At 43.6% G+C, this 24,860-nt stretch overlaps 1 protein-coding gene across 1 annotated transcript in view; it reads left to right on the forward strand.

Moving 5' to 3' along the window:
• The window catches only part of LOC137431839 (uncharacterized), a 327,221-nt gene that overhangs the window by 58,779 nt on the left and 243,582 nt on the right, over nucleotides 1–24,860 (forward strand). Inside the window, exon 5 of the mRNA XM_078782560.1 lies at nucleotides 16,612–16,754. Within this exon, the coding sequence (XP_078638686.1) occupies nucleotides 16,612–16,754 (143 nt within the window). The remainder of the gene's footprint in view (nucleotides 1–16,611; nucleotides 16,755–24,860) is intronic.

The following is a 24,860-nucleotide window of genomic DNA, read 5'->3' on the forward strand; positions in this document are numbered from 1 at the left end:
AGGGTTCTTGGACGGTTCTTCGCTACTTTAAGTAATTTGCAAGGTTGATGCCAAATTGTGTCCTGCAGTTTAATGATCAATATGGTTTTAAGAGTCATCATACTTTGGGTAACCTCTAATTTACAATAACTTATGTTTACAACTTAGAGACACATGATCATGATGACGATTTCGATGATGTTGTCTAAAGCTGCAATTAAATTAAGTCGCTGAGTAACATGAATGACCGAGGTTGTGGAGGATGGGATTTTTCGGTCCTTACCTTTTGATACAGATGAGATATCTGCTTCATCACTGCATCAGATCAGGAATAACCACCCTCCTCACCTCCTCTCCACCCCCCACTGCTTCCTACAAATTAACCATCAGGAAGCTGCTGCATATGCAAGAGGAAGCTAATGCATTTCTTATTAATTTTCAAAATTAATCATCATCTCTATTTTGAATAGCTCATGAAGACTTCTTTATGCTTAGGCCTCAGGTTTGATTAAAGGCACTTTTGTCAATTATTGCCTTTTGCTTTCAAAAACGCAATTTGCATCAATGTAAATACTTTGTTGTACTGTACTTGTGTAGTTCCATGATCATATGTGTATGTTTGTTTGTTAATTAATTGCAATTATAAAAGAACTTGCATCAATGTACTGTACAGCTATATATACACGTACAAATATTTTTCTAATACGTAAGGACTAAGGATGGGTCTCAAAAGTGTGTTTAAGAGTGTAGAAAGGGTTCATAAGAGCGTGGGAAAGGTTTATAAGAGTATGGGGAGGGTTTTTAAAGGCTTAAAATATATAAAAATATGAAAATAAATATATGGTTTCTACTTCGCGGATTTTCACCTATCACGGGGGGTTCTGGAACGTAACCCCCGCGATAAACGAGGGATCACTGTATATATATATATATATATATATATATATATATATATATATATATATATATATATATATATATATATATATATATACACATACACACACTGTCATCCCTCGCTATATCGCGCTTCACTTTTCGCGGCTTCGGTACATCGCGGGTTTTTCTCGCTAGTATATGTAAAATTATATATCGGATTTTTCATTATATCGCGGGATTCTGCGGCCTATAGGTATTTTTATTTTTTTAGATTTTAATTATTTTTGCGGTAAAATAAGCATTTTCTAGCGCACTTTATACTTTATACGCGAAACACCCTGCAGCACCTGGTCGAGGCTATGGACTCGGACGAAAACTTCTCGCTGAAGGCGTACTGGCGTGAGTACACCATTGCAACGTGTCTGCAAAATATTCAGATGGCCATAAAGGAGATGAAGACAGAAACTTTGAATGCCTGCTGGAAAAAATTGTGGCCAGAAGTAGTCCACGATTACGTGTACAAGGGTTTCTCTCCTGACTAAGTCCACCACTCTGCAGTAGATAAGGCAGTGAAGCTGGCAAAATTACTAGGAGGAGATGGCTTCAACGATATGACTCCCGATGACGTTGAGGAGCTGCTCGAGACCCACTCAGATCCGTTAACGGACGAAGACCTGGCGGAGATGACGAAGTCAGCAAGTGAGGAAGAGGAAGAAGAGGGTCCAGGGGATGAAGAAGAAGAAGGCCTATCACTGGAATGCCTCGCAACCCTAGTGAGAATGGCAAAATAACTTAAGGAAAGGGCTGAAGAATGGGACCCCCAGATGATTCGTTCGTTGAAGTTCAGAAATGTAATCAACGGAGGCATTGAAGTCTATAAAAACCTCCTCGCCCAGAAGAAAAGGCAGCGCCAGCAACTGCCCATCACTATGTTCCTCACCCGAAAAAAGAAAGAAGACACGCCTACGTCTTCAGCACGAAAATAAGTTCCGGACGACGACGAAGATACTACACCACCTGACGAGGCGCCTGCTGAAGTGGCGCCTTCAGAAGAGCTGTAATGCTCTTCTTTGCTGTGCAGTACAGTAAAAACTATTATTGATATACTAACCCAGTATCTATTACAGTATTTTCAAATATACTGTACAGCTATATATACACGTACAAATATTTTTCTAATACGTAAGGATGGGTCTCAAAAGTGTGTTTAAGAGTGTAGAAAGGGTTTATTAGAGCTTGGGAAAGGTTTATAAGAGTATGGGCAGGGTTTTTAAAGGCTTAAAATATATAAAAATAATAAAATAAATATATGGTTTCTACTTCGCGGATTTTCACCTATCACGGGGGGTTCTGGAACGTAACCCCCGCGATAAACGAGGGATGACTATGTATATATATATGTATGTATATGTATGTATATATATATATATATGTATATATATATATATGTATGTATGTATGTACATACATACATACATACATACATACATACATACATACATACATACATACATACATACATACACCCACACATTTCTACACACACATACATACACACACACACACGTACCCATGTACACACACATATACACATCTCGTTTTTTCATTTCACATATATATACAGTGAAACCTTGACTTACGAGTGCACCAACTTACGAGTTTTCCGAGATACGAGCCGTCGCTCGGGCGGTTTATTGCTTTGAGATGCGAGCCGAGATCTGAGTTGCGAGCTTACGCCACCCGCCACCAAGTGGGTTCCGGTCACGTGGTTATCTTGCCGTGCAACCATCTCTGCCGTATATCGCTGCTGCTTTGTTTTCGCATTTTGGTTATTTTGGAGCTGACGCCACCCGCCACCAAGTGGGTTCCGGTCACGTGGTTATCTTGCCGTGCAACCATCTCTGCCGTATATCGCTGCTGCTTTGTTTTCGCATTTTGGTTATTTTGGAAAATTTCTTAGTTTTAACCATGGGTCCTAAGAAATTGAGTGCCAAGGGCAGTACTGAGAAGAAGAAGAGGATGATGTGCTTGGATATAAAACACGCAATCGTCGAAAAACATGAGCGAGGTGTGCGTGTTGTCGACTTGGTGAGGCAGTACGATCGTAGTACTTCTACGATATGTACGATTTTGAAGCAGAAGGAGTCAATAAAGGCTATAATGCCAGCCAAGGGCGTTACGATTATTTCAAAGCTCCGGACCTCTATCCATGAAGAGATGGAGAAGTTGTTGTTTGTGTGGTTGACGGAGAAGCAGCTTGCAGGATGCCGAGGAGGACGTATATAACGGCAGAGGAGAAGAGCATGCCAGGCCACAACTTGTTCAGAGTGCCGGCGATAGCTCGCCTTCTCTTTGTGGAAAACACGGTGAGATCCTTAACATCCAACAACTAATGGGACGCAAACGGGGCGCCCAGTTTAGCGGTACACACATTGATGAATCACCCTGCCTGTGATTCACCTATGACAGGTTATAGCTAGGTCGGGATTCAAACCCAGGCTGGACAGTTTAGAGTCAAGTGTGCGTACCTCCAGTCCAGGCCATCCTGCCAACTTGTATGCTGCATACAGGTGAAATATAAAGCGCGAGATATTTTTATATATACTGTATATTTAAAAAAAAATTGGTGTGGTTTTTGGCGGGCTGGAACGGATTAATAGCATTTCAATGCATTTTAATGGGGAAATTTAATTTGAGAAACGAGCAAATTGAGTTACGAGCTCGGTCACAGAACGAATTAAACTCGTAAGTCAAGGTTTCACTGTGTATATATATATATATATATATATATACATACATACATACATACATACATACATACATACATACATACATACATACATACATACATCTATATATATACATACATCTATATATACATACATACATACATACATACATACATACATACATACATACATCTATATATATACATACATCTATATATATATATATATATATATATACACACACATATATACACCCACGCACATATATACACACACACGTACACATGTACACACACATATACACATCTCGTTTTTTCACTCCCGTCTCGTGCGGTCTCTGTGCGGTTCTTGCTACATCCTGTTCAAGTCTGCATTGACGTTCGTCGACGGACTCGTTCGCCCGTCTCATTCGTTTTCTTGCTACATCCTGTTCAAGTCTGCGTTCTTCATCGACCGTTGTATTCATTTTGGAAATGGAAGTTTCCACGCAACGCATGAATTGTCACGATCCTCAAGAGGAAGTGTCTCGTAATTATCAAATGACAAATGGCAAGTATATTACATTGTGAAAATTAAAGATTTCAAATAAACCTATTTAAAGTGTATGCGCACATAACTAATAAAAAAAAAACGAAGAAATATCTCTCGGTAATTTCCTGAAACATATTTTACTTCCGGATAATAATGTTGAATGAAATAAGAAAGAACGAAGATACATATCATGTCGTTTTTGTGCCGACTCTCATAAAACGTAAAAGTAATATATCGTAACGGAAAAAAAAAAGCGAAAATTTTAATATACGTCGACATTTTCCCCGAATGTTATTTTAGGCGCTGTATTTTCGTGTATCATCGTGGCGCGATTTTTATAAATATATCTCAGCAATTTCCCGTGTGTGCGGTGCGTGAATGTTCTCAATTATTTCTGACACCGAGTCTAAAACCATTGATAAAAATTAAATCTGATGGTGAATTCGAGATAAAATCGTGAGGGTGACTCTCAATGAATGGGCTTTAGTTTACAGGCCTTTGAGAAATCATTTCGTTCTATAAACGGAAACTTTCTTGGGATTCTCTTCCCGTTTTTTTTCAACCGAGTCTAACACTATGTTAGCGACTGTTAAAAATGAAATGATATATCGAATTAGAATTGAAATAAACCTGTGTGAGAGAGAAAGACAGCATGGGCCTAACTAAACAGGCCTCAAAGCCATTCGAGGTAATAAAATGGTGGATATTTGTTTACATGAAGCCTCTCCAAGAATGGGTGGAGCTACTCTGCAAACGGACTAAGCCACACCCCCGGACAGACGGACAGAATCACCTTCGCCTATTATAATATAGATCATGGGCGATAAAGGTTGTGGTCAAGTTTCATCGGCATGGTTTCTGTAGTTTCTGAGAAGAAATCAGAAACTTGCAGTAGGACCCCGGCATTCCTGAGGGACACATTCCTGGAAAATGCTGTGAATGTTAAATCCGTGAATGTGGAGGCATTGTTTCAATGGAAAAAGAGGAGATAGGTTTCCTGCAGTTAGTGGTTCATGAGGGGAAATCAAAAGTCCCATGGAAACGACTGAATAGGCCCACAAACACCGAGAATACGTGGAGCACAGGGACGCAAATGTCGAAGTCAACCTTGAATACACCCCTGAAAAACAGCAAATGTTGAATGGCATTGTGGGGGATGGTTTATGCACATGTACAGCTGTTTCATGCGGGATGTGGCGTGTGAAAGATGCTTTTATAACTGTAATAATGTGCGCGGCTGGTGGAAAATGGTAATATTTTACGAATACAAATGCACATGATTAAAGTTTTCATTAAATGCTTACAAATAAGATTCCAAAAGGTTAGCTCGCTGTTTTTCTGAGTGTGTCCTGTTACTTTATCGAAAACGAACCGTTTGTTTTGCTCCAGTCTTGTGTGGTCCCCAAAGCACGTCATGATCCCGGAAATAGTCACTGTTTTAACTGCTCGGAGTTTAAGCTTAAGCTTGAAGGATGATATGGTATTCTGTATTATCTTACGAAGATAGATGTTGAGTTTAAATTGCGTAATTTTAAACGTACTGGTATCACAGCCTTGTGTTGAAATTTTATTTTATGTTAGATTCAAAATAAAAGTTCATGATAACTTACCATTAACCAGCCTCGCTGATTGGTGCAAGATTTACACCATATTGCAGGGGAGAGAGTTGCCCATTAATCATGTGCAGATTAAAGGAATCATATCATGAGGCTTAAAACTAAACAAGATATATAATTAAATAATCACTCTCGGTTTCCGATTAAAAATACATGATAAAATAATTATGTAAGAAACCAAGCAACCCCACTCCCCACGTCATATCCCATCTATAATCTTGTCGCCCCCTTCCCCCCCTCTCTCTTCCCCTTGCGGAGAGTTTGTGATCGTCTCTGAACCAGGCTTTTTCCTTACTTTTTCCTTACTTTTTCCTTAAGCAGAAAATACGAACAATATATTAATCTGCAGACCGGTTAACTTGCTTCCAATCATCAGCAACGTCATGTAATCCATAGCATTAACATCAAATTATTCCTTTTCTCGAACAGCCTCCTCTCAGATCACCAATTCAGATTCAAACATGGTCACTCTACCTTGGACATGCTGCTTCTACTCTCTCAGCAATGGATGTAGGCCCTCGGTGTCAGTCATGATATCATGGCTGTCTCTGGAAATATCGTGTGCTTTTGATACAGCCTGGCATATCCTGCTTGCTGTCCAAACTGTCAGCCGATGAAATCCAAGGCCAACTCAACTCTTGGATGAATGACTCCCTCGACTCCTGTAGCTAAGGTGTGGCTCTCAACGGAACTCTTGCATTCATATACACAGTCGGACCCCGCTATTCGTGGGGGATTCATTCCTGGAAAATCTGCGAATAGCGAAACATGAGAAGAGCGGGGCATTGTTTCAATGGAAAAAGGGGGGATAGGTTCCTGAGTGGCGAAAATCTGTGAATAGAGGACCAAACCGCGAACAGCGATGCAAAATCTGCGAATGGTGATGCAAATCCCGAGAATGTCGATGATAATCCGCGAAGGTCGATGAAAGTCCTGGAAATGGCGAGTCAAAATCCGCGAAGGCCGGTGATAATCCGCGGAGGCCGGTGATAATCCGCGGAGGCCGGTGATAATCCGCGGAGGCCGGTGATAATCCGCGGAGGCCGGTGATAATCCGCGGAGGCCGGTGATAATCCGCGGAGGCCGGTGATAATCCGCGGAGGCCGGTGGAAATCCGCGGAGGCCGGTGGAAATCCGCGGAGGCCGGTGGAAATCCGCGGAGGCCGGTGGAAATCCACGGAGGCCGGTGGAAATCCGCGGAGGCCGGTGGAAATCCGCGGAGGCCGGTGGAAATCCGCGGAGGCCGGTGGAAATCCGCGGAGGCCGGTGGAAATCCGCGGAGGCCGGTGGAAATCCGCGGAGGCCGGTGGAAATCTGCGGAGGCCGGTGGAAATCCGCGGAGGCCGGTGGAAATCCGCGGAGGCCGGTGGAAATCCGCGGAGGCCGGTGGAAATCCGCGGAGGCCGGTGGAAATCCGCGTAGGCCGGTGAAAATCCGCGGAGGCATGCCGTGGCATTGTTTCAATGGGGAAAAGGGGGATACATTATAGGTTCCCGGTAGTTCCTGATTCATAGAGGAATTTTTTTTAAAGTTTAAGATGTTTTCGAGCACAAATGCATATGATTACAGTTTCCCAAAAAATGCTAACAAAAAAAAAACGAGAACACCAGGCACCATTTCCAATTTATTGAATGAATGCGCTTATAGTTTATTAAAAGTGTTTAACCATACTGTACCTTGAAATTAAAAAAACACAAGACCATCATGTGCCGTTTAAATTTTTTATTTTGCAAACACACACAACTTTCAAATGATGATACACACAACACACAACATGCATTTTAAAGGCTATTTTCCCTGCTAGAGCGGGGGTTAGCCTTGCGGTCCCCATGACGATCTTCTCCATTTTGCCCTATTTTCTGCATCTCTCCTTGTTAACCCCCTTGCCCGCATTTCTTTTTCCACCATCTTTAGCCAAGTCTTTCTCGGTCTTCCCCGTCCTCTACTTCCTTCTACATTCATTTCCATCACTCTTCTCAACCAGTCACTTTCATCCTTCCTCAACACATGACCAAACCATCTCAACCTGTTCCTCTTCACAGCATCAATCACAGGCTCTATTCCCATCATCTTTCGCAATTCATCATTTGTCTTCCTCTCTCTCAACGATACTCCGCACATCCTTCGAACCATTCGCATTTCCACCCTTTCCAACCTTCGTTGCTGCTCTACGTTCATTACCCATGTCTCGCTCCCATAAATCATAACACTTCTCACACATGTCGCATACACCTTTCCCTTCAGCTTCAACGACACTTCCCTCCTCATCAGCACGCCACTCAGTTCCCAAAACTTCTTCCATGCACATCTCACTCTAGCAACTGTTGCCGAGTCTGATCCACCTTCTCCATTCAGCATGTCTCCGAGGTAGCAAAATGTTTTCACACCTTCCAGCTTCACACCGTCTCCAAGATCCAACTCAACATTTTCTCCATCTGCAGCTCCCTCTGTGCACACTTTACATTTGAATGTAGCTGCCACACTGGTTAATGACCCTCTCAGACCACTACATTTTTGATGAACCCACTCAGCGCACATTGTACATTGAATGGAGTTCACTCCGACTCCCTTCCTACACACAGCACAGGGCCACTTCCCAGTTCTTTCTAGCTCACCACATGCTTTACCACTTGCCATCACCTTCGTCTTTCCGATATTCACCTTCAGACCTTTTGTCTCCATACATTCCTTCCACTTGTTCATCTTTTCCTTCAGTCCATCCATACTTTCCGCAATCAACACCAGATCATCTGCATACAACAACTCCCACGGTAAACCCTCCTTTACATTCTGAACCAGCACCTCCATCACAGCTACAAATAGTAGTGGACTTAGTACCGACCCCTGATGCACTCCCACTCCCACCTTCACCTCAAACTCACCACTGTTCCCGTCCTTTGTCCTTACAGCTGTGCGCGCTCTTTTGTACATTGCCATCACTACTCTGATCAACCAATCCTCCACTCCTAAACTTCCACAAATGATGATAGTGAGGAATTAAAATCCCAAGAGTTCCTCGAACATTGAGGGTGACCCAAAAGATGGTGCAGCAAAATCGTGCACTAAAGGAGAGCCAGGAGAGGTAGGAGAAGGTAAGAATGCTGGTGAGGATGCTGAGAGCAATGCTGGACAGGGTGCTGGTGATCTTGAGGTAGAGGGAGCAGGCCTGAAGAAATTGGTGATTGGGAGCTGCCTGAAACATTGCCCAACATTTCTATGCAGCTCTTTGTGTGGGAGCAGCGCATCAACCAAGGCCCTCTTGAGCTTGAGGTACCTCTCCACGACTGGGTCAGCGTCTTGCACCCTGTCGACAATCGCCCACGTGTCCTGCAGCAACCCACCCAGGAACTGGAATGTGAGGTTGGACCTCAGCACCTCTTCCTTATTGCTGCCTGCCTCCGCCTCCTCCTCCTCCTCCTCCTCGGAAACCTTTGGAATGGCGTCCAACTCGTCCTCGATGAGCGGGTTTCGGGAACGGTTCATCATCATGGTTTTCAGCATGAAGTCCTTCGTATGCGTCTTGTCCTCAATCCATATTCTGAGAGTCATCTCCATCCTTTCTATGTGGACATTCCAGACATCGGTGACCACCTTCGTACTCTATACAGTGCTCGTTGAAGCTTTCTCATGAATGGCCTTCTCCTTCTTCCGTATGTAGCGAATGGTGGATTCGTTGATACCATAATGCCTTCCAACAGAGGCCGCTCCACTTTCTGGCTCGGGCACATCACTTTCTGCTGCCTCTTGGTGGTCGACGCATCTCTGTCACTGTTCTTGCGCTTGGGAGCCATTATTGAACGATGAACAGAGCAGTGCGAGTCAAAACCACAGGTTGAAGCAACGGGATGAGAACAGTGATCGAGATGGAGGACACAAATCTGTATTAATATGTAGGATTGCGAGCATTTTGGGTATCTCCGGGAGCCCATTGTTTGTGGGGGATGTTATCGGATGATGCCATATGGAGCTTGTCTGCTAATTTCAGCAATATATTTCATGAAGCATTTGCATTCTATAATTCGCGGAGGATGACATGTTTTAGTCACTGATGGAACATCCCCCCGCAGTGTTTTCATTCTGTAACATCTCTGATGATGCTTTACCGTAAATTGCAAACTGTAATAGATTTAATGAAGCATTTGCATTGTATAATTTGTGGAGTTGGCTTGTTTACACATCTGGTGGGCTATCCCGGGGAGCTCGCTTATAGTGCGGCTAAAATTAGCGCCCGCGAAAGCCATGAAAACGCAAAGCTCACAGCAGTGAATGTATGGTACTGTACTGTACTGTACTTTATAAACAGGTCATGCTCGTGGCTCGTAGAATAAGTTTTTTTTGCGTACGTCCAGCTGCTTTATGCATGGCTGGTAAAAGATGGGTTTTATAAATGTGTCAAGCTAACGGCTGTACAGTACCATACAGTATAAGCAGGTCATGATCGCGGTTCGTAGAATAAGCTTGTTTTTTTTGCATACGTCCACCTGCTTTATGCATGGCTGGTGTTAGGGATATTTTTCCGACAGTAGTATGTAATAGATGAACCAAGAAATTCAATGTCCATCAACTTGTCAGAAGAGAGTCACAAATTTTAATTCCCGAGGAGGACAACACTTTCTGTCTGCCAGAAAATACACAGCAAGAACAATAACCTTTATCAAACCATATTACAATTCACAAATTACATTTCAAGATTCACAGAAGGTCCCAAGTAAAATCCTGGTACAGTAGGGATGCACAAATAAATGCCACACCAAACACCAGCATGCATAGAGTACAGTTAACATACAGTGTAAACATACAGAATCGACCAGCCAAGTAAAACATCCTAAGTACAGCAAACCAACATCTTACAGACCCAGTGCTAATCCTACTAACTGGACATCAGTTTCTGATTCTTATGCAATTTCAAGTGGGAGGAGCAAGTGGAGGGGGGAGGAGTGAAGAGAGGGGAGGAGAGCAGTAGGATTGGTTGGGCAAAGTTTGGGTGGGAGGGGACAAGGATCGGAGGAATCTTGAGATGAGGGTGCTTCCTGCTGAGAGCAGGTTTGCATCCCAAATTATTTAATGCGGTTTTCTGCTTTCCATTGTCTCCTGCAGAACACCTCGGAGCCCCGTCTCCCTTCAAGAACATCTGAAGGTCATTCTCAGTGAAGAGGATATATCTTTTTACTCATTTTTGACACGACAAGAACAAAGACCACTTACTCTATTTCAAAGCACATTTTTAAACAATATTAACCTTAGCCACAACCAAATAATTACAGCGCCTCCATTATTATACCATATTACGAATTAACACACTAGCAACATGGGTTTTTTGATAAGTCATGTTAAAACCTCAAAATCAATAGCTATGGCAATCCCCATCCTTTCTCAATCTGCAAATCCTACTGCAATCCCACAAAAGGTTAACCCTTATTAAATACTAATAAGCTATTTTGATTCAGTGTTTAATTATCGTTCTTGTTGAGAGATTTTCCTGAGAACGCTGACAATTTCATTAAAACTATATTAAATATACTCCTAAGTAAGAAAGAAAAAAGCGTCCGCTGACTGTCTTTACAACGGTCAGCGCAGAGCGGATTATCCCAGCGCAGAGCGGATTATCCGTTCATTGTTTGACTCTGAAATAATTACCAAGTACTTTGCATTTCACTTATCTAGTTTCAGACTTACTCACAATGAAAGCTTGCTCACTGAGTACATTGGTAAACAACCTTAATGATCCAGCGATTGCCTAGTTAGACATTATGGCATCAGTTGTATTATATAATTATTTACAAAGAAAACAATATCTTTTATCCAATAAGACAAACTCGGTCCAACCTTACATTATTTGGAAAAACCCTATTTGTAATATTATTTCCCTCAGCCATTTATGGCAATATGTGCTCCGCCATTGCTTCCACTAAGAATTCTGGGCAGTGCCGGAGATAATTTGCCAACTGTAGGGAGATCGCAAAGTTTGCATGGAAACCACAAAAAAACACCTGCAGATTAGGAATGCAGGGTTGAGGCTCATATAAGTTGCTTGCTTCATAAATTTACACTTCCACACTGGTAAAAGATGGGTTTTCTAAATGTGTTAAGCTAGCGGCTCGTGAAATTAATTTTTGCTCCCCTGACAAACCGCGAATTCGCAGACATAACCGCGAATAGTTGGGGGGGGGGGGGGGGGGGTTGCATTTCACGGAACGCAGCCGCAAAAAGAAAAAAAAATGCGAACTTGCGGGACATTTCTCCTCTAATAGAGAAACATGTCACATTTTATCAACCGCAAATATGCGGATTCCGCGAATAGCAGAACCGCAAATAGCGGTGTCCGGCCTCATGTATAATTTTCCAATGCACCCCATGAGTCATCATCAATGACATCCATGCATCTATATAATGGGAGATATGCAGCACTTCTTGGTGAGGTCGGTCATCTTTTTCACTGCAGTCATACAAGCCAATTTGTGAGTGACAGAGTCTACCACTGGTGCTACATCTGATGTTGTTAGTGAGTATGTCACCTGCTGTAGTTGTGGGATGATGCTTTTGTGGTGACAGCGTCTGTTGTGCAGCTGCTTATTCAAGCCTGTAATTGATGTCACCGTGTGCCTCTGCAGTTAGCTACAGTTTCCCAAGTGTCAAAATTGATGTGTCGGGCTTTCATAGCCTGCTTACAGACATCTTTGTACCTCAGCTTCGGGCACCCTTTTGGTCTTATGGCCCAGCTATCTCGCCATATAGGGCGTCCTTTGGGATACGTCCATCTTCCATCCTGTATACCTGTCCAAGACATTGTAGTCTTTGCTTAATAAGTGCAAGGACACTTGGCAGATTTGCCTAGGAAAGGACTTCTGCATTTGTGCATCTATCCTTCCACATGATGCCAATGATGCATCGTAGACAGTGAAGATGAAAATTGTTGAGTCTTTGTTCTTGGCAGTTATAATTTGCCCATGTTTCAAAGCCATAAAGTAGGGTGTTAATAATGCACACCTTGTAGATCAATGTCTTGGTTCTGAGGGTCAGCTTGATGTTGTTCCACACCCTCTTTGTTAGACGACCAATGGTGGTGGCTGCCTTCCTTATGCGTACGCTCAGTTCATCATCAAGAGACAAGTTGTTACATCACTATAGACCCGAGATAACTGAATTTGCTGACTACTTCCAGCGCAGTATTGTTGCGTGTAATCAGGGGCTGAGTTGTGACACCGTGTCCCATCACTAATGGTGAAGTTTTCTTAACACTAATGGTGAGAGAACACCATGCACGATTAGCTTCTGGAGCTGGTCTTCTGTGTGGGTGACAAGTGCAGCGTCGTCTGCATCGAGAAGTTCTCTGATCAGGACATGCCACAATTTTGTCTTTGCCCTTAATCTTGACAGGTTGTACAGCTTGCCAACTGTCTTGGTGTGAAAGTATATTCCTTCCATATCTGCAGGGAAGGAGTACCTCAGAGGTACCAAGACGAATATACCAAACAGAGTTGGAGCCAGGACGCAGCCGTGCTTCACTCCGCTTTAGATCCCTAAACTTTCTGAAGTGGAACTATCAAACTGTATTGTGCCATGCATGTTGTCTTGAAAAGAGTGGATGAGACTGAGAATCTTGGGTGGACTGCCTATCCATTTTAACACATTGTTTAAAGCCATTCTGCTAACAGTCTCAATAGCTTTTGTGAGATCCACGAAATGAGGTAGAGCAGTGTTTTCTGTTCCCTACTCTTCTCTTGAAGCTGACGAAGGGAGAATATCATGTCCTCGGTGGATATGCCTGCCCGAAAACCGCATTGTACCTCCGGATACACTTGGTTAGCGAGTTGCTGGAGTCTCTTTAGAATGATTCTGGCAAATACATTCCTGGTAATGCTGAGGTGTGATATGTCACGGTAATTGTTAGTCTCACCGTTCGCCTTTCTTCTTGTACAACGTGATGATGTTTGCGTCACGCATGTCTTGTGGAACAGATCCTTCCCTCCAGCAGAGGAGGAATAAGTCATGTAGGTAAGGCAGCAGGTGGGGCTTTCCGTGCTTAAGCAGTTCTGCTGGAATTCCATCCTTGCAAGGTGCTTTCCTGCTTGCGAGTAAATCGATTGCTTTCACAAGCTCAGATAATGATGGTTCCACATCTAACTCGTCCATGCCAGACAGTTGAGGAACAGCGTCAGGCACAGGCTGATAAATAGCTGTTTCATGGGAGTGCAGTTCAAGGTAATGTTCCACCCAACGAACCATCTGCTTACTCCTGTCGGTAAATATCTCACCACCTGCCGATATCAGAGGAGCGACTTCCTCCAATGAGGCTCCACTGCACCATAACTTTTCTGTCGGGGTTAGGCTCCCTTAACCTTGGACTCGCCAGAGCCTGAGGCACAAGGCAGTGAGTGCTATTTAACCCATAGCTGGGACCTGGATTATGGGACACCAGAGCATATCCACACGCTGGTGGGCCTGCACGTCATATCTCTTGGGACCGAGGTTCCTCTGAGATCCCTTGTAGATTAGCCTAGGTGCGCAAGGTGATTAGTTACCGTGTGTCAGCACGAGGAGGCACTACAGAAGTCTTGGTGATACAGAGGCTATGTACTAGCTAGAGAGACTTACGCATTCGGCTCTCTCTTCACTGTATGCTAGCCAGCGGCAATGGATCAAGACAATTGCGCTCGATGCATGTCATCACCCTGTGGCAAACCAGACACCCCGTGAATACAACCACATTTTCAATTAATTTTGTCCAGCTATTTAGGAGTGCACATACGTAAAACTTGGTGCACAAATATTATATTTTAGTATCATGATTAATCCACTTCCAGTCTTTCTTTTGGTTCTGTTCTATGGTTTTCATATAAAGAATTAGCATATTTCATTATGACTTGTAATGCACCCTCGCATTTTGATTGGCACTCTATGGTATTACCTTGCATATATGAGGTTTGCTCAAAAGTTCAGTGAATGGTACCGCTAATATTGAATGTGTGAACATTGTTGAGGTCAGTGGGCGGGGCTTATTTTGTGAACCCTCTGACTTGCAAGTACACAACAAACACCATGAGTACTGCTTGCCCGTGTGCCATGGCATTGCTTTGTGTGAGCACCTGTTTGTGACGTCTGGCGCTTTTGTAGAAAATGTAAAAGTTTGAGCAACGTTGCAAACATGAAATTTTGTTTTAAACTTTGCGAGACGGCCACAGAAACACAAACAATGCTCGTGACGGTCCTCACGGATGAAGCTTTGACAAAGAAGACTGTTTTCAAGTGGTTACAAAGATTTCAGGAAGGAAATAAGTCGCTGAAAGATGATGAAAGAAGCGGTCGTCTGTCAACAGCACGGACCGATGAAAACGTCGCTCAAGTCAGCACTGTCCACCAAACAAACCGCCATTTAACCATTCAATAAATTGCAGAAGAGAAAAATCTTTCTTTTAGTTCTGTTCAGGCCATACTGACGATTTGAACATGATGTGTCAGCACAAAGTTTGTTCCGCGCATCTGCAGAGACGAGCAAAAAGAAAATCATGCCTTCATTTCATCCAACTTGCTTGATCGATGCGTTTCAGATCCACCATTCTTACCCAGGTTATAACTGGTGATGAGCAGTGGGTTTACGGGTATCAGCCAGAAACCAAAGCACAGACCCCCGAGTGGAAGACATCTGTGCCACCAAGACCAAATAATGTCAAGATCACAAATGAAGGGCATGCCGATTGTATTCTTCGACATGGAAGAAATGATTCACGAAGAATTTCTTCCCAACGGTGAGACCGTTAATTTGGCTTTCATCATGGAAGTTATGAAATGTTTGCGTGAGGCAGTCAGACGGGAAAGACCAGAAAAGTAGATGGTACGGATGGCTCCATCACGGCAACGCTCCCTGCCACACTGCGCTCTCTATCCAACAATCTTTGGCGGCAATAAACATTCCTGTCGTTCCGCACCCGCCTTATATGCCCGGCTTTGCACAGTGCGACTTCTGGCTGTTCCCCAAATTGAAACAAACGACGAAAGGGAAGTGATTTGACATGATCTAAGACAACAAATCAAACACGACAGACCTTCTTAGGGTGATTAACAAAGAAGACTTCCAAAAATGTTTCCCACCTTGGCAGGAAGACAGTTATGACAGCACAACGTCAGTGTTCCGACAGTGGTGGAACAAGTGTGTATGTGCGGGAGGGGAGTACTTTGAAGGGGATTAACGATGTAAGTTTTTACTGTCATAAAATTATTTTTGTTGTAACTTCACCGAAAGTTTTCATCACACCTCGTATAATTTTTGTCCCTCCCGCTTTCACCCTGAACATTGGGTCTGGATGTTTAAGAATGTATAAAAGTCAAACCCACAAAAAGCAGGCACTTGCAAAATTATACAGCATTGTATAATAATCATTTGGCTGGCAAAAGGCCTAAAGGTACACACATTCGCAACTAAGCTGTGTGGCTTGGGTTTGAATCTCTACTCAGCTAAAAACTGTCATCCTGGTGTCTCACAGGCAGGGTGATTCATCAATGTGTGGGCCATCCCTCGGATGGACGTTACACTGGGCATCCCATCTGCCGGAAATAATTGGTGGATGTCAAATATAACCCACAGCGTTTTTCACAACTAACGTCGACACCATGAACAAATTACAAATTCTTGCCCTAACTACTTATGTGAACGTCAGGCCTGACTACCTGGTTCGTAAAAGACTTGAGCCCAAAACTTCCACAGGTGAACTCCACAATAACGGGGGATTATTTTGGCTGTTGAAGAAGAAAAAGATGGTATAATAATAATAATTGTTGCCTCGATGGTTTAAGCTCTGTTAAAGTTTGAAATTTGCCATGGTGACGGTTTTCAAAATTTAATAACATTTGGTTCTTTTATGGTGCTGTTGTTCTTTTAGTTTGGAGCTCAACAAAAGAAAAGTGGAAAGCTCTTGCTTGCCTTCTGTTGGATCCTTTACATGGGCTTGCTTTACAGAAGATGAATCCTGGTACAGAGCTCTTGTGCTGGCATTTGATGATAATGAAAGCAATTTACCGATTGGTGAGTTTGTTCTTTATCAGATGTCCATAGTGGGTACTGCTGGTTGTCCTTCAACTGCTGTTTGTATTTTCCAGTTTAAAAACGTTACATGTCCATTTTATCCAGCCCATTAAATGCCCAGTCATACATATATCATCTAACATAAATACACTACATGGTCAAAAGTATGCGGACACCCCTCCTAATTAGTGGATTCGGCTGTTTCAGCCACACCCATTGCTGACGGGCATATATAATCAAGCACACAGCGATGCAATCTCCATAGACCAGCGGTTCTTAACCTGGGGGTCGTGACGTACGTGCGTACGCGAACAAAATACTGGGTCATTCCATGTCAAATCATCAAAGAATCTGCCGTCATCTCTCAGATTTTTGTAAAACTTTGGGAACCAATTGGGAGCCATGAAAAACAGCTAGAACTCAAATATTTTTGCTAACAGCCTCTTAATTAGTGAGATACAGGTTAACGAACTTTGGACTAATTAGTGCGATGTCGCGAATTCAAATGGCCATATCTCTAAAAGCATAACACCTAGAGAGCTGGTTTTGGTGTCATTCTAAAGGTATTTTCATGCCCTATAAATTTGTCTGGGCAACATTTTCCTACCTCCAATCACAAAAAAGTTATCACAAAATATAAACTTCAATCGTGAATCCAAAAAAAATGTATCCTTCAAATTTCCTCAAATTCATCCAAGATGTACCTTATGATGTCAAGAAGCTTCCACATAAGTTTTGTGATGGGCACTCCAATAGTTTCTGAGATATGAGCAATAATGTACATGTACGACTGTACGTATGGCATATTGGTTCGAAAATCAGCATTTGTAATGTATTATACAATCATTCTAACCTAGCCATGACAGGGAACACAGGGAACAACCATCAATTGCTTTGAAGTATCATATACTTTCATTTTCAACTGGGCCTGAGGGGAATTCTCATCTGGGGAATTCCAACTGGGATTTCCCATGTGGGTAATTCGAGGTGATGCAACTTTCACAGTCTAAGATCCCCAGGGAAAGTCCAAGTTGGCTTAGTGTAATGCTTAGGCCTGCCACCAACAGAAATTGGCAGTTCACTTCTGAAGGAGCTGCAGAAAAATGACGACTGCCAAGGAAAAGTTCATCTTGAAGCAGAAATCCTGCTGTAATCCCTTTGGAGCTCATGAAAAACCAAAGTCGTCTGGCTTGAGAGCTGTTAGCCAAAAAGCCATAGCCGCTCATCCAAGCCTCAAACTGCAAAGTGCACAGAAAATCTGTACCCAGTGTGTAAGAAACTGGCAAAAAGACAACCAGGTGTGGTAGAGACTCCGAGTGAAATACCATTACCAGTGACCAGCAGCGCTATTAGCAGTAGTGAGGACAATGATGGTGGAGGTGAATCACCAATACCAGGCAGTTCAGGGGAGTTTGAATTTCATTCTCCTGAAATGGAACTGAATACACTGAATGAGTCTTTGGGATTGATTGGAGAATCACCTATTCCAAAAAAGAGACTTGCTGCAGATAAATATGTGAAATCCAAAACCAAGAAAATCGGTGACACTGTGAAGAAAAAATTGGAAATCGCGACAGGATTGCCATCTAACAAACTCCAGGATGCAGGACAGGAGATGATAGAACAACTCAAGCACAAGTTTGAATCAACGACCAAGAAAAGTGAACAAATGCAGGTGCTGACTGTTCTGCCAAAAAGCTGGACAATTGCTGAGATCACAGAGGAGTTTGATGTGTCAAGCTACATGGCTAGGAAAGCAAAGGCATTGGTCAGAGAACAAGGAATTCTCACCATGCCTAACCCAAAGACGGGAAAAGCGATTTCAAAGGAAATTGAGGAAAAGGTCAGGGAATTCTACTTGTCAGAGACCATAAGCAGACAAATGCCTGGCATGAAAGACTTTGTTTCTGTTCTAGTCAATGGGAAAAAGCAACATATGCAAAAACATTTAGTGCTATGTAATCTGAAGGAAGCATATGAGCTTTTCAAGGAGGCCCATCCGAATGTAAAGATTGGATTTTCAAAATTTGCTGAACTCCGTCCAAGGCAGTGTGTTCTAGCAGGATCAAGTGGAACACACTCAGTCTGTGTTTGCACAACACATCAAAATGTAAAGCTCATGTTCACTGGAGCAAAACTGGATTCTGTGACTGGTGGTGAGTTTAAAGACTACAGTCACTGTCTTGCAGCTATTCAGTGCAACCCACCTCGCATTGAGTGTTTTTTTGGCAAGTGTTCAGAGTGTCCCGGAATGGCGGGTCTTCGAGATAAGCTTGAAACATATATGCAAGACAACATGATCGACCAGGTGCAGTATAAACAGTGCACATCAACTGATCGGTCGAACCTTGAGACGAAAGTTCAGACAGTTGCTGACTTTCTGGATTCTTTCCAAAGCAGCCTTCAGAAACTGTTACCACACAGTTTCATTGCCAAACAGCAGTCGCGTTACCTACAGAATCTGAAGAATACACTTGAGCCTGGTGTGTTCCTGGTCATTGCAGACTTTGCGGAGAACTATAGTTTTGTAGTTCAGGATGCATCTCAGTCATTCCATTGGAACAACCTGCAGGCCACAATCCACCCGTTTGTGTGCTACTATCGGCAAAGCATGCAAGATAAAACTCCTCAACACATAAATTTTGCCATCATATCAGAATGCAACATTCATGATACCGTGGCAGTTCATCTGTTCCAAAAACTGTTCCTTCAATTCCTAACCACCAAATTTGGACAGCGCCCTAAAAAGGTTTGCTACTTCTCCGACGGATGTGCAGCCCAGTACAAGAATCGGAAGAACTTCAGCAATTTATGCCTCCATGAAGAGGATTTCGGTGTCCCAGCTGAATGGCACTTTTTTGCTACGTCGCATGGGAAGGGACCATCTGATGGAGTTGGCGGGACAATTAAGCGGTTAGCAGCTAAAGCCAGTCTCCAACGACCATATGATCAACAGATCATCACTCCTCGCCAACTTTTTGAATTTGCTGATTCAGAGATTGCAAATGTCAACTGCCAGTTTGCAACAGCAGAACAGTATGAACAAGAATCAAAACTACTCAAAGCAAGATTCGAAGAGACCCGCACAATCCCAGGTACACTAAAGCTACATTGCTTTGTTCCTGTGTCTAAGGAAAAAGTCACAGTTCGAGCCTTTTCGTTCTCAGCCGAAGAACGAAAGGAACATGTGAAACTTACACCTGGGATGATCGATCACAATGTCTCCGCCATAACTGGTTATGTTACAGTGGATTATGATGGTCACTGGTGGGTTGCATGTGTCATGGAACATACCCCAGAGAGGCATGAGGTGGATGTTAAGTTCCTCCATCCACATGGACCATCCCCATCATATACATTTCTGGAACCAGCAGACCCTCTCACTATTGACTACCAGGATGTGCTTACTACTGTTGAACCAACCACTGCAACTGGAAGGACATATTGTATTTCCAAGAAAGAAACAAGTGCTGCTGTTGCTGCATTGAAGAGGAAATTGAAAGCCTAAGTCAGGTTAGTGAACACTGTGTACTTGAACTCACTTATTGATTGTATAATACATTACAAATGCTGATTTTCGAACCTATATGCCATACGTACATGTACATTATTGCTCATATCTCAGAAACTATTGGAGTGCCCATCACACAATTTATGTGGAAGCTTCTTGACATCATAAGGTACCTCTGGGATGAATTTGAGGAAATTTGAAGGATACATTTTTTGGGGATTCACAATTGAAGTTTATATTTTGTAATAACTTTTTTGTGGTTGGAGGTAGGAAAATGTTGCCCAGACAAATTCATAGGGCATGAAAATACCTTTAAAATGACACCAAAACCAGCTCTCTAGGTGTTATACTTTTAGAGATATGGCCATTTGAATTCACGACGTCGCACTAATTAGTCCAAAGTTCGTTAGTCTGTATCTCACTAATTAAGATGCTGTTAGCAAAAATATTTGAGTTCTTGCCGTTTTTCATGGGTTCCAATTGGTTCCCAAAGTTTTACAAAAATCTGAGAGATGACGGCAGATTCTTTGATGATTTGACATGGAATGACCCTACTGTGTGTGGTATGTACCTTTGTTAGGTTCCTAAAAATGGGCTCAACAAATTGATATGTTATTTAAGACCCCTTCATGACCCCCGGAAAACCCCAAACGACCCCCAGGTTGGTTGCCACTGCCATAGACAAACATTGGCAGTAGAATGGGCAATACTGAATAGCTCAGTGACTTTCAACGTGGCACCTTTATTCGATGCCACCGTTCCAACAAGTCAGTTCGTCAATTTTTTGCCCTGCTAGTGCTGCCCCGATCAATTGTAAGTGCTGTTATTGTGAAGTGGAAACGTCTCGGAGCAACAACAGCTCGGCCGCGGAGTAGTAGGCCACACAAGCTCACAGAATAGGACCGTCGAAGCATGTAGCGCGTAAAAATTGTCTGTCCTCGGCTGCAACACTCACGACCGAGTTCCAAACTGCCTCTGGAAGCAACCTCGGCACAACAACTGTTTGTTCGGGAGCTTAATGAAATGGATTTCCATGGCCGAGCAGCCGCACACAAGCCTAAGATCACCATGCGCAATGCCAATCGTCGGCTGGAGTGGTGTAAAGCTCACCGCCATTGGACTCTGGAGCATTGGAAACGTGCTCTCTGGAGTGATGAATCACGTTTCACCATCCAGCAGTCCGACGGATGAATCTGGGTTTGGCAGATGCCAAGAGAACACTACCTGGCCGAATGCATAGTGCCAACTGTAAAGTTTGGTGGAGGAGGAATAATGGTCTGGCACTGTTTTTCATGTTTTGGGCGAGGTCCCTTCGTTCCAATGAAGCGAAATCTTAACGCTGCAGCATTCAATAACATTCTCGGTGATTGTGTGCTTCCAACTTTGTGGCAAAAGTTTGGGGAAGGCCCTTTCCTGTTTCAGCATGTCAATGTCCCCGTGCACAAAGAAAAGTCCATACAGAAATGGTTTGTCGAGATCGGTGTGGAAGAACTTGACAGGCCTGCACAGAACCCTGACCTCAACCCCATCGATCACCTTTGGGATGAATTGGAACGCCAACTGCAAGCCAGGCCAAATCGCCCAACATCAATGCCCGTTCTCACTGATGCTCTTGTGGCTGAATGGAAGCAAATCCCTGCAGCAATGTTCCAACATCTAGTGGAAAGCCTTCTCAGAAGAGTGGAGGCTGTTATGGCAGCAAAGGGGGGACCAACTCCATATTAATGCCCATGATTTTGGAATGAGATGTAGTGTATGTATGTAGTGTTATATTATATTATATATACACTCACACAGTCAGACCTATCCATATATACATACACACACACATGCACATATACAGTGCATTCAGAAAGTATTCAGACCCCTTCACATTTTTCACATTTTGTTATGTTGTAGCCTTATGCTGAAATCGTTTAAATTCATTTTTTCCCTCATCAATCTACACTCAGTACCCCATACTGACAAAGAGAAAACAGGATTTTAGAAAGTTTTGCAAATATATTAAAAATAAAAAACTGAAATATCACATTTACATAAGTATTCAGACCCTTTGCTATGACACTTGAAATTTAGCTCAGGTGCCTCCCATTTCTCTTGATCATCTTGGAGATGTTTCTGCACCTTGATTGGAGTCTACCTGCGGTAAATTCAATTGATTGGACATGATTTGGAAAGGCACACACCTGTCTATATAAGGTCTCACAGCTGACAATGCATATCGGAGCAAAAACCAAGCCATGAGGTCAAAGGAACTGCCTGCAGAGCTCAGCGACAGGATTGTGTCGAGGCACAGATTTGGGGAAGCCGACAAAAAAAATCTCGGCCGCATTGAAGGTTCCCAAGAGCACAGTGGCCTCCTAAACTTCTTCCATTTAAGAATTATGAACAACCAGGACTCTTCCTTGAGCTGGCCGCCCGGCCAAACTGAGCAATCGGGGGAGAAGGGCCTTGGTAAGAGAGGTGACCAAGAACCCGATGGTCACTGGCTGAGCTCCAGAGATCCTGTGTGGAGATGGGAGAAACTTCCAGTAGGACAACCATCACTGCAACACTCCACCGATCTGGGCTTTATGGCAGAGTGGCCAGACGGAAGCCTCTCCTCAATGAAATACACATGAAACCTCTACAATAAGTCCATGCTGGACTACAAGGACACCAAGAAGAAGGATGCAGCCATTGAAGCGAAGGCAAAGCTCATGAACAAGACTCATAAGTACCAAATCTTGTTTTCTGCACTCTATTCTGCAATTTCTGCAAGTTTGAGGTGAAGGTGGGAGTGCATCACGGGTCGGTACTAAGTCCACTACTATTTGTAGCTGTGATGGAGGTGCTGGCTCGTAAAGGAGGGTTTACCGTGGGAGTTGTTGTATGCAGATGATCTGGTGTTGATTGCGGAAAGTATGGATGGACTGAAGGAAAAGATGAACAAGTGGAAGGAATGTATGGAGACAAAAGGTCTGAAGGTGAATATCGGAAAGACGAAGGTGATGGCAAGTGGTAAAGCATGTGGTGAGGTGGAAAGAACTGGGAAGTGGCCGTGTGCTGTGTGCAGGAAGGGTGTCGGAGTGAACTCCATTCAATGTACAATGTGCGCTGAGTGGGTTCATCAAAAATGTAGTGGTCTGAGAGGGTCATTTACCAGTGTGGCAGCTACATTCAAATGTAAGGTGTGCACAGAGGGAGCTGCAGATGGAGGAAATGTTGAGTTGGATCTTGGAGACGGCGTGAAGCTGGAAGGTGTGAAAACATTTTGCTACCTCGGAGACATGCTGAATGGAGAAGGTGGATCAGACTCGGCAACGGTTGCTCGAGTGAGATGTGCATGGAAGAAGTTTCGGGAACTGAGTGGCGTGCTGATGAGGAGGAGAGTGTCGCTGAAGCTGAAGGGAAAGGTGTATGCTGCATGTGTGAGAAGTGTTATGATTTATGGGAGCGAGACATGGGTAATGAACGTAGAGCAGCAACGAAGGCTGGAAAGGATGGAAATGCGAATGGTTCGATGGATGTGCGGAGTATCGTTGAGAGAGAGGAAGACAAATGATGAATTGCGAAAGATGATGGGAATATTGCCTGTGATTGATGCTGTGAAGAGGAACAGGCTGAGATGGTTTGGTCATGTGTTGAGGAAGGATGAAAGTGACTGGTTGAGAAGAGTGATGGAAATTGATGTAGAAGGAAGTAGAGGACGGGGAAGACCGAGAAAGACTTGGCTAAAGATGGTGGAAGAAGAAATGCGGGCAAGGGGGTTAACAAGGAGAGATGCAGAAAATAGGGCAAAATGGAGAAGATTGTCATGGGGACCGCAAGGCTAACCCCCGCTCTAGCAGGGAAAATGGCCTTAAAATGCATGTTGTTGTTGTTGTGTATTCTGCAAGATGTACTTACTGAATTGCTTGGCTTGGTTTGGCTATTGCCAGTGCCAAGTGATATTGCCAGTGCCAAGGAACCTCAGGGTGAGGGCCACCTTGAGACCAGGTGACAGGGCTTTCCTGAAGAATGTGTCTTGTTTCTGGATCCTTGGCCCAACTCTTCTGACTATCTCATGGTACAGGTCAGGTGACACCCTTGCAAAGGACTGGAACTCCTTGGCACTCTCATCTTCTAGCTCCTTCATCAGGTGTCATAGACACCCATCTCCTGTCTCTTGGAGATCCACCTCCTCACCCAGAGTCTCTTCTTTTTGGCTTTCCTCTGGATCTCTCTTGCCTGCATCTCCTGCAGGACCAGTCCAGCAGCAGCATTGTACAGGGCATGCTGATATCTGAGGACAGCAATCTACAGTCTCTGTCTTCTTGGTACTCTCGTGGTGATGTTGCTTTCTTGAAGGTCAAGATGCTGAATGACTGGAAGGGGCTGGGGACCCCCTTTTTATAGGATTATTAATGCGACACTTTTACGTGTCTCTTACGTGACGGTGTACGGTGTGTACCCTGGTTAGAATAGGTACACCGTATCCCTGCGTGTCGTAAGAGGCGACTAAGGGTTGGCGCCAGGAAGGGCATCCGGCCATAAAAACATTGCCTCAAAAAGAGAACCATGACAATTACAACTACATATGGGCAGGGTGCAGCCCGAAGTGGAGATCGGTTTCT

This window comes from Myxine glutinosa, chromosome 7, assembly GCF_964187855.1.
Source record: "Myxine glutinosa chromosome 7, kmMyxGlut1.1, whole genome shotgun sequence".
Lineage (NCBI taxonomy): Eukaryota > Metazoa > Chordata > Myxini > Myxiniformes > Myxinidae > Myxine > Myxine glutinosa.